The 11849-nt window shown below is 35.3% G+C and overlaps 2 protein-coding genes across 2 annotated transcripts; both read right to left on the bottom strand.

Moving 5' to 3' along the window:
* Positions 1-293: 293 nt before the first annotated feature.
* Positions 294-1154, bottom strand: LOC106546260 (olfactory receptor 6M1-like). Its single transcript, XM_014063096.2, has one exon. It carries the CDS (start codon positions 1152-1154, stop codon positions 294-296), a length of 861 nt encoding a protein of 286 aa, XP_013918571.2.
* Positions 1155-3837: 2683 nt separating this feature from the next.
* LOC106546262 (olfactory receptor 6M1-like) lies at positions 3838-4818 on the bottom strand. Its single transcript, XM_014063099.2, has one exon. The coding sequence runs from the start codon at positions 4816-4818 to the stop codon at positions 3838-3840; it is 981 nt and encodes a 326-aa protein (XP_013918574.2).
* Between the last annotated feature and the right edge of the window lie 7031 nt (positions 4819-11849).

Here is an 11849-nt window from a genome sequence, read left to right as displayed (position 1 = left end):
GTCATGAGTACAAAGTCAGGTTTATTTATCATTAATGTACTATCCATGAAAGTAGCAATACTTAATTATAATCAAAATGTAAAAGCTGCACCATTCAAGAATAACTTAAGTGAGAAGAATGAAATATGTATAAACAAAGACGTAATTCAATATTTCCAAAAGAGAATGATGTTGCAGAAGGTGAGCAGGCAGAAGGGAGGGAGGGTAGGAGGGAGGGATCATGAAATCTTATATCTTGCCTTTCTTTTCCTTCGGAACAAACATTTGCAAAAAAATGGAATCAATGAGATAATTCAATGAGATAATTCAATTTCTTTCTTATTCAACAGCATTATGAACATTATTCTTTTTAAGGCTGTTTTCATATCTTGGTTTCTCAACGTGTAGATCATTGGGTTGAGCATTGGAGTAACCACACTGTATATCACAGCAATTACTTTATTCAGGTCAAAAGATGAACGGGTGGTGGGACTTACATACATAAAAATAACAGTTCCATAATATAAAGAAACAACAGTCAGATGAGAGGCACAAGTGGAGAAAGCCTTGTGACGACCGTGTGAAGATGGTATTTTCAATATAGTTATGGCAATGTAGATATAGGAGATAATGGTGCAGAGAAAAGTACTCAGAATCACCATTGCTGAAAACAAGAAGGTAATCAGCTGTATCAATGATGTATCAATACAAGCCATTTTTAATAATGGTGGAATATCACAAAAGAAATGATTGATTATGTTTGGTCCACAAAATGGTAAATTTATTACCATAATGGCAGCTATCAAAGGAGCCAAAGAACCACTTATCCAGCAAACAATCACAAAAATAACACATATTCTTTTATTCATGATTATTGGATATCTGAGTGGGTAGCATATGGCTATGTATCGGTCATAGGCCATCACTGCAAGAAGGAAACATTCAGCTGACCCAAAGAAAAAGAAAAAGTAGGATTGCAAAAGACAGCCAGCTAAGGAAATTATGTGCACATTCATCAAAAGAATGGAAAGCAGTTTAGGGACAGTTGAAGAAGTATACCCTACATCCAATAAGGATAAATTTCCCAAAAAGAAGTACATAGGGGTTTGAAGATGGCTATCTGTATTAACAGTTATGATGATGATGATATTACCAGTCACAGTAAGGAGGTACATAGTGAGAAAGACGAAAAAGAGAGCAATTTCTACCTTTCTTGTATTAGGGAAACCCAAAATAATAAATGTAGTTATGCTCTGGTTCTGAGGTTCTGTAGACAACAGCATCTGCAAAATATAGAAAGAGATATAATCCAGAAGCACCATAATTAATGTTTTAACAAATTAACTAAATTTAGATAATATTAATTGTAAACCAATTAATAATTATTTTAATTTGCATTAGTTTAATAATATATACTGAACTGGGAAGCAATTGTTTGGAGAAATATAAAATATATGCACATGTACAAACCTTTTATACAGATTGCTCTCCCTGCAATTCTTTACAGATAGATCTTTCAATGATACATTTTCTACAATATAGCCAAATACTTTGTATATCTAATCACACTTAGCCAAATAAACTTTTATGCTCTATTCCATTCCATTGCATTGCCATTTATTCTTGCAATTGTTAATAAATTGTCTATGTTTAGAGCATATCTGATTATCCTGTTTTGAAGGAAGGAGGACTTCCTCTTGGAGAGAAAAAAGTTGAACAAATTAAAAAAAGAATAAAATCTATCCTACTTTCACTACATTTGCCTCCTTATATTTAGTATGAGAAGTCAAATGCTCATTCTATATTAAGATTCCTAAAAATGGAAACTTAAAATCTTACCTCCTAGCCTTAAAAAGATCTCTTTGGAGTTGTTGAAGGCTGACTTTTATTTTGTGGAGATGCTGAAGAAATGCTAAATTATGAAACATGAGCATGATACATATAAGCAGGTACATTTTAATGAAGTCACTTATTTATGAGTTCAGCAGTTAAATTAGAGATGGCAGAATTTTTGGAGAGAAAAAAATACTTTTCTTTTTTTGACTCAAGAAAATAAGCACTGGCACTGTGGCAAAATGCAACTATCTACAGTAACATCTCTAAAGAAATTATCAATCTCTTGGGCTTTAATTTAGACTCAGTATGAAGAAATGCATTTCTTAAAAAAAAACTTTAGTAATATTAGTTTAGTAAGAAGACTGTCACATTCCCCAAGGATGATACTGAATTAGACTCTACTGAAAACTGTGCATTTATCAGGAGTCTAAAACCAATACAGGATCTATTGCTTTAGTAACATTGACATTAAAATTTTGCTGATTCAAAATGTTTCATTTTCGATAACATTTTAATATTTATTATTGCACATTAGTACACAAACTTCCTGTTAGAAATTAGTAATGAAATAGATATGCTTTGTAGATCCAGATGGTATTTGTACTGAAAGTATACAAACAACATATTTTGAGGTTTTTCAAGGAAAGACTGAAATATCATCCTGTAAATTGCAAGACATTTTCTTGTTTGCTCAAGTCAGAACAGTCTTTTGTTTTGCATCCTTAATATTTTGGTTGGAATGTCTTGAAGTAGTTAAATATGCTTCTTTTTTATATTCAGCAATATCTATTTTGTGTTTAAATATGTAAGTACTAAGTATCTTACAGTGGTTGTCTTCTTTATGCATGACTTTATGGGCATGGTGCATATTTAAACAATCCTCTTAATTTCTTTGTTGTTTTTATTTTATATCTGATCTCTTTCTCTTTATTAATGTTATTTGTGGCATACTTTCATTTCCCTAAAGACTGCAAAAAAATCAATTCCTTCATTTTCCCCAACATTATTTGATAGGACAGAACTGAGTAGTCCTACAAAGCAATGACACTATAGAATGAAGATTCACGAGCTGGTGAAATACAATGCTGATCAAGGCAACTGACCTGATTGTATAGTGGATTGCATTTACAGAAATGTTTGAGTGTCAAGATAACAAGATCTGTTTTTCAAGATCTAATATCCCTGCTTCTTATATTGCTATTCTAAAAATTAAAACTATTTCTGTGATGACTTTGGCATACTGATAATTCTGGTTTTTGTTCACAGCAAACTGCCTGCATCTAAATCATGAAAGAGAATCTTGATGTTACCATCCTAATTTTTCTTTCATGGAATAAATTAGAATATCTTAAAGATTTTAGGTGATATCTCTGAAACCCCTTCAAATGTAGTCCTTAAAACTATATTTCTACATATAGTTATGACTTATGCCAATCATTTAAGTATTGTTTATACAGCAAACATCTTGAATATTATGCATTCAATTTAATCTCATTGGGAAGTCACACAGTTCTCATCCATGGTGAAAATTGTTTTCCTGTATATGATTGAAAATTACCACTGGAAGTGGAACTGAACTCTTTTTCTTTTAAACTGTGTATCGTAGGTATTCTGTGGTATAGCCTGTTTTAGAGAAAATATAGAGAAAACTTCTGATGTGTTTTGGAAAGTTTTGAAATATTCTTAATTGTTTTAAAATATTAATAAAGTCAGACTTCAACCAAATTACCCAATCTTTGAAATGGTCTCTCTTTTTCTAATCTGATGACCTAAATAATATAATTTTGAATCACTTTACTCTATTCCTAAATATCACAACCAATTTTTCAGACAAAAAAGAATCATATATAAAAGAATTGAGAGGCATACCTTGAGGACAGGCAGACATGTATTTTAATACAAATTACATTAATAAAAATAATAGTATGCATTAATAAATAAATCAGATTAATAAATAAATCAATTTCATAACCTTTAGATTAAAAACCAAATTATTATATTTTTACTTCCAACAAGGTGTGCTTATGGATGGAATTCCTTGGATAAATCAAGGTCTTTCTTCCTGATCCCTGTTCTGAAGATTATTCTTGTCAAGGCTATTTTCATATCTTGATTTCTCAACGTGTAGATCATTGGGTTGAGCATTGGAGTAACCACACTGTATATCACAGCAATTACTTTGTTCAGGTCAAAAGATGAACGGGTGGTTGGGCTTACATACATAAAAATAACAGTTCCATAATATAAAGAAACAACAGTCAGATGAGAGGCACAAGTGGAGAAAGCCTTGTGACGACCATGTGTAGATGGTATTTTCAATATAGTTATGCCAATGTAGATATAGGAGATAATGGTGCAGAGAAAAGTACTCAGAATCACCATTGCAGAAAGTAGAAAAATAATCTGCTGTATCAAAGATGTATCTATGCAAGCTAATTTCAATAATGGTGGAATATCACAAAAGAAATGATTAATTATCTTTGGTCCACAAAATGGTAAGTTTATTAACATAAGGGCAGCTACCAAAGGAGACAAGCAACCACTTATCCAGCATATAATCACAAAAATAACACATATTCTTCTATTCATTATTATTGGATATCTGAGTGGGTAGCATATGGCTATGTATCGGTCATAGGCCATCACCGCAAGGAGGAAACATTCAGCTGACCCAAGGAAAAAGAAAAAATAAGACTGTGAAATACAACCTACCAAGGAAATTGTATGCACATTCATCAAAAGGATGGAAAGCAAATTAGGGACAGTGGACGAAGTATACCCTATATCCAGTAAAGATAGATTTCCCAAAAAGAAGTACATAGGGGTTTGAAGATGGATATCTGTATTAACAGTTATGATGATGATAATATTACCAGTCACAGTAAGGAGGTACATAGTGAGAAAGACGAAAAAGAGAACAATTTCTACTTTTCTTGTATTAGGGAAACCCAAAATGAGAAATGTAGTTATGGTCTGGTTCTGAGGTTCTGTAGAGGACAGCATCTGCGAAATGTAGAAGGAGATATAGCAACTGCATTTATTGTTTTAAAATCCCAATTAATAAATTAATAAAACATTCAAGACATTTTGGTTTCCCCCCTTTCTTTCTAATATATACATTTGTTTAGTAATGTATACTGAGTAAAGAAGGAATTATTTGGCAATGTACAAACTATATTGTATAAAGTGTACCTTGAATTGATAGATGTTACTTTCCAAAATATAGCTATATTATATTAATACTTTGATATACCTATACCTCTTTGTGACATATTTTGAAAAGATAATATTTAAATAAATTGTATTTACCAATTTATCTTCAATTCACTTAGGATTTCAAACTTCAGTTAGAGAGAAAAATGAAGTAGTAAGATTTAAATAAAATATTATTTATTCATTTATATACTTACATTATTTTATTATTTATTTTTACAGCTCTTTGAGTATTGGAAAACATGACAACTCTCTTGCAATCTTTGAAGAGATTTCACAGGGAAGATGGGGTCAGTTTAGTCTTCAAAGAGCTCACAGCAGAAAAAGAAGCAAGGTGTGGAAGCTCATCAGAGGAACATCCAACCTGGAATTAAGGAGCATTCTTTGTCAGTAAGAAGAGTTAATCAATGGAACAGCTTGCCTCCCAAAGTTGTAGATCCTCCATCACTGGAGGTTTTCAAGAAAAGTTTGGACAAGCATCTGTCCATGATGGCATAAGGACTCCTGTCCTGGGCAGAGGGTTGAATTAAAATATCTCCAAGGTCCCTTCCAGACCTATGATTCTGTGATTTACACTCAGAGACAAAATGATACTCTATATTTTGATCTTTGAAAACAGAAAGCTAAGAAACTCACCTTAACTCACCTCATTGGATCTATTGCCAGATTGCTTCATTTATATTGAGAAATGGTAAAACATGAGTCACAAACACAATACAATACATATAAGCAGTTATCCCAACATATATATATATCTTGAAGAAGTCTTTTTATAATCTGCTGAATTAGGGACAAATATATTTTTGAAAAAAGTTGTTCTGTCCTCTTTTTATTCCCCAGATATATTTATTTATAGTAAAATCCCTAAGAATGTTGTAGATCCCTTGGGTTTTACTGAGACCAAATGAAAATAAAATGTATTTACATCAAAGAGTTGAACAAAATAGCAGTTTGATAATTAGCTTAGCAAGGATGTCTACAAGGTAAGTGAAAAAGAAATAAAAATATGAGACACAATGAAATCCTACCCACTTTTACATATGTCATACTAATAACACACATAAAAGTTGCAATTTTGCAACTCCAAATCCATGGTTGCCATCTGGAAATTTTTTGGCCCATCAAACATTTTGAAGATAACACCATTAAAAAAATAGAATATTTCCTAATGAAAAACATATTGGCTTATTACAAGAATCTACTAATGTGTGCTTGTCAGATCCTGAGATCAGTAATATCAGTAATCATATTTTGCTATGAGCACTTAAAATGTGCTAAAGAAGGGGGGGTCAAACTCACAGCCAACAGGCCGGATGCGTCAAGTGCTGGCTTTGCCCCTGCCCAGTTTAGCGAAGGGGAAAAGAGTCCTGATACATCACCCGATGCTGTGACAATGTGAATTTGACACCCCTGTTCTAAAGCATCTAGTATCTTTGTTGACTATTTAAGAAATAGAATACAAATTAATTGTGTGAAATAGACATTTTGAATTTGCAAATAAATCAGGAAGACAGTTAGTATATAAACTGAAAAACAAAGAAAAAAGATAATGATAGAGGAATTCCAAGAAGGTGATACTCTATTAATAGCCAAAGAATCCATTAAAAAGTCTTTCTATAATTGTTACTACAACTGCTACAAGAGTCAAGCCCTGGATATGCAAAAAAAATAGATAATTATCTACAAAAGCAAAGTCTCACAAGCCTTTCAAATGAACCGATAACCACACCTGAAACATTGGATACTAATAAAAAAAGAAGACAAGCAAAACTTCAGATTATCACACAAGTCAAAATTATAAATGTTTTGAAGATCAACTCTTAAAGCCATTTAAAGATATAATAAATTCCATATTATAGAGAACTAAGATGTTTCCAAAACCAATATTTTTTTTGTCAAAGAGACATTCTGATTTCCGTTTGGAAATAGCAAGTCAGAATGTCTCATTGACAAAAAAAAAGATTTTTTGTTTAATTTTACTATCAAACAATGACTATATTTTTTTAAACATGTTAGCTGAAAAACGTAAGAAGGTCTTAACAGTTTTTAATTCATAAAGACCAATCTGGCTTATTTTGGGGGGGGGGGGCAAAAAGGGAATTGATACACAACATGAGTACGAATTTGAATATTACTGGATAGTTTATCATAGTTTCTCAATGACAAGAAAGCAATAATTTTTGGATCAAATAAAACTTTTAATAATTTAAATTGGGTATTTAAGTTTAAAATGTAAGTGGTTAAATTTATTTACATGTCACAGAAAAGCAAATATAATTGTTAATGAAGATTTAAACAAGCTGTGTGAAATTCAAAAGGGCATGAGGCAAAGATATTCTTCATTTCCATCATTGTTTATTTTAGTGCTGAAAGTTTTAGAAACAAAAGTTTTACTTTTAGAAGAGAAAAGAATAGAAGCAATTCAAACACTTAAAAATAATTAAATTGAGAGCATTTGCTGATGATTTAGTTAAAATAATCAGCAAATGATTATCCAACAATTATCCAGAGCATTGCATACAAATCTGATGAAGAAGCTTAGCTGATTTGAAAATAATCCTGAAGAAAGAAACTAAAAGCTTCATTTTGGCTGCCCAAGAACAAGCTTTGCAGACCAGTGGTGGCATTCAAAACTTTTTACCACCAGGGAGGGAGGAACTTGACATCACAGTGAAACGGACAGATGATCTTGGAGCTCTAAGATCACCACTGAATTCCAGTCGCTGGATGGTCCATTCTGGACCTAAACCATCCCATAGAGACAGTGACAAGAAGGGGCACATCCTATCAATCCCAGAGACACCCACAAAGTATCTGGCAATCTGGGAAAAAGCCCTTTTTGCCAGCTTCTGAGAGGCAGCCATAAGGTTGCTGAAATTGCTGACCGCTCTGCAGCACAAGGGCAGGAGAGAAGCATGTCGTCATGGTGAGAGTCTTCTATTTTTTTTTCTTATTTGAGAAAACACCCTAAATTAGGAGATTTAAGTTAAAATGAAGACTGATGAGAGCAAGCGGCGAATTTAAGGCATAGTCAAATTGAAGGTTTTTTATTTCCCTTTTTACTGCCAAAAGCTTGACTGGACTTTCAATGCAGTTTACTTTTTAAACCGGACTGGTTCCCCCTCCTTTTTTCCCCTTCTTTGGACTCTTTGGATATACTGATACAATTAAACCTTACTGTTTAAGAATGTCCTTCTTTCCTATTTTTTAAAGCACTATTATACTTTTTTTCTTTTGGATTTTTTTTTATAAATGAAAGACAGAGAGTGAATTAGAGAGTGAAAGTGGGAAATAAGTATCACTGAAACATTGAAACATTGTTTTTATTTTTGCATGAATGTTTGGAGTAAAGCTGTTCCTTCCAAGGCCACAATGCTTAGCCAAGGATTGATAGTGAGATGAGCATGGATGTTTACACAGGTGCTCTCTGGGAAACTACTAGTTTGTGAAACTTTGCTTTGAAAGAATAAATAAAAATTTAAATTTAAAGAATAAATAAAAATTCAAGTGACCTTGAAAAGGCTTTCATTTTATAAAAGCTTTGAACTTTCTTTAGTGGCAGGGTTTTTCTTTCTCCATTGCAATAGTTGTGCTTCTTCTATGTCTTTCTCTTTTTCTTTTCTTTTTTCTCTTTTCACTTGGAGACATCTGCTATTTTGTCTTAATTGAATTGGACTAAGGGAGAATTTCTTTTTCTTTTTTCTTTTTCTTTTTTCTAATTGGAACTAATTGGATAAGGGTATACAAGAGATTGAAGATTTCTTATTTTTTCTTTTCTTTTTGTTTTACTGTTTTCCCCTTTTTGGCTTTTTCTTTTTAATCTTTTTTATTTTTTTGACCACCCAATGGTCAGTTGGGATTACAATTTCATTCCATATTAAGTGGATTAAAATATAGAAGAATTTGAAGATGAGTAAAAAAATAATAACCACTGGATCTGCAACAGCAACCCCTTCTTCTTCACCAGCAGGAGGACAAAGATCAATACAGATGATGTTGCAGCAGGAAAAACACAAGGGAGTAATGTTAGAGATGATTATGCAAGGAATACAAAAAACACAAGTAAGAACAGAGACTATGGAAAAGAGAACAGAAAGTATCAAAAGCAGAATAGAGAAAATGGAACAAAGAATGGAAAATATTGAGCAAAAATGGGAAAAACAAATGAAAAAATTGAAAGTATTCAACAAATGATGATAAAATACGAGAACAGATTACAAAAAAAATTGAATAAAAATATGATCAAAGAGAGAAGAAAATTGAGGATATTGACAAAATTTGTGAAATAGACAACAGTGGAATATTGGGAAGGGAGATTGAAAGGTCAGAATTTTTTCTGAGATTTCAAAATATAGAAGAAAAAGGAGGGATCTTGACACAAATAATGACAGAAATTCTGACAGATGTCCTGGAGATAACTCAAGAGAAGATGATGGATGGTATAGATGAGATGTTTTGAGTTTATACAAGATATGCAGTGAGAAATGGTCTCCCAAGGGAAGTCATGTAAGATTTGCTAAGAAAGCAATCAAGACACAAACACTACAGAAAGCAAGAGACATAAAATTGGAATACAAAGGCAAGGAGATTGTAGTTTTGAAACAAATTCCAAGAAGAGTGAAAGAGAGATGAGAAGAGAATATCAATTACTGACTAAAATTTTATTTCAAAAAGGTTTTAATTATAGATGGCTAATACCAGAAGGTCTAATGTTTGTATGGAAAGGACAAAGCTATTGAATAGACTCAATTGAAAAAGCAGAATCTTTCTTCACAGAACATCTGAGACGGAAGGCCGAAGAGGCTGGAAAAGAAGAATCACTGACAGAACTTCAAGAGGTGTCTACAGTCAAGATTGAGAAAGAAGAAGGTGCTGTAGGCACTATTGACATCAGAGAACAATGAGAACTGTAAACATGGAAGAGAAAAAATGATTACAATCAATATTAATGGACTCAACTCAGCAATTAAAAGAAGGAAAATATTCCATAAATTAGAAAAACTGAAACTGGATATAATCTGTATGCAAGTACATATTCAAGGCAATATGAACATTCACCTGAAAGGTGAGGAAGCGGGGGAGCCCTTGCAGGGAAGAACTGAGCAGTTTGTTCAGTTTCTGTCAGATAAAATCACTCAGATTCGGGCAGACCTGGACTCTACTTGGACAGCACCAACTGAGATGCCAAGGGAGAGTCTTAGTCAGATTTGCTGGGATGAATTCGAGTTTGTTACCCCTGAGGAAGTGGACAAGGCCATGGAAGTGATGAGTGCCTCCACCTGTTTACTGGACCCGTGCCCCTCCTGGCTGGTCTCGACCAGCAGGGAGGTAACATGAAGCTGGCTCCAGAGGATTATGAATGCATATTTACAGGAAGGGTCTTTTCCGCAGCCATTAAAGGAAGCGGTGGTAAGGCCCCTCCTTAAGAAGCCTTCTCTGGACCCAGCTATTCTTAGCTGGGTCCCAACTATTGTCCTATCTCCAACCTTCCTTTTTTGGGAAAGGTTGTTGAGAAGGTGGTGGCGCTTCAACTCCGAGGGACCTTGAATGAAGCAGATTATCTAGACTCTTTTCAGTCTGGTTTCAGGCCTGGGTACAGCACAGAAACTGCTTTGGTCGCACTGACCGATGATCTCTGGCCCGGCCAGGGATAGAACACATTCCTCTATCCTAGTGCTTCTTGACCTCTCAGCGGCCTTCGATACCATCGACCATGGTATCCTTCTGCAACGGTTGGAGGAGGTGGGAGTGAGAGGCACCATTTTACGGTGGTTCTCCTCTTACCTCTCTGACAGGTCACAGTCAGTGTTGGTCAGGGGACATAGGTCGACCCCTAGGCCCCTTAAATGTGGTGTGCCGCAGAGCTCGGTCTTGTCCCCCCCTCCTATTTAACATCTAGATGAAGCTGCTGGGTGAGATCATTCGACAGCACAGGGTTAAGTATCATCAGTATGCTGATGATACACAATTGTACCTCTCTGCCCTGTGCCAGCTCAGTGTAGTGGCGGATGTGATGTGCCGATGCCTGGAAGCTGTCAGGATCTGGATGGGGGTAAACAAACTCGTACTCAATCCCGACAAGACTGAGTGGCTGTGGATGTTGCCCCCGAAAGACAGTCAAGACAGTCCATCCTTGATCTTGGGGGGTGAAAACTTACACCCCTCAGAGAGGGCCCACAATTGGGGAGTCCTCCTGGATTCACAGCTGACACTGGAACACCATTTGTTGGCTGTGACCGGGGGGGGGGGGCTTTGCCCAGGTTCGCCTGGTGCATCAATTGCGGCCCTACTTGGATCAGGAGGCACTGCAAATGGACACTCACCTTCTAGTCACCTCAAGGCTAGATTACTGCAACACGCTCTACATGGGGCTACCCTTGAAAAGTGTTCGGAGACTGCAACTAGTCTAGAATGCAGCTGCACGAGTGATATTGGGTTACCTAGGTACACCCACATCACATCGATCCTCCACGAGCTACATTGGCTACCTATTGGTTTCCGGACACAATTCAAGGTGTTGGTTAGTACCTTTAAAGCCCTACATGGCTTAGGGCCAGCATATCTGCGAGACCGCCTACTGCCATATTCCTCCCGATGGCCGGTGAGATCCCACAGGGTGGGAATCCTTCAGATGCCATCAGCCAGACAATGCCGGCTGGCAGCTCCCCGGAGGAGAGTCTTTTCTGTGGCTGCTCCGACCCTTTGGAACGAGCTACCCCCAGAAATCCAGACTTTGCCCACTCTCATGGCCTTCAGAAAAGCTGTTAAAACCTGGCTATTCCGGCAGGCCTGGGGCTGTTGACCTAATTGTTGAGGTCCAG

The sequence above is a fragment of the Thamnophis sirtalis genome, unplaced genomic scaffold (assembly GCF_051295495.1).
Source record: "Thamnophis sirtalis isolate CommonGarterSnake01/CBP01778 unplaced genomic scaffold, rThaSir2_p1.2 scaffold_4, whole genome shotgun sequence".
NCBI classification, from domain to species: Eukaryota; Metazoa; Chordata; class Lepidosauria; order Squamata; family Natricidae; genus Thamnophis; species Thamnophis sirtalis.
Note: the sequence above shows the minus strand (reverse complement) of the source record. Positions and strands in the feature narration are given on the sequence as shown.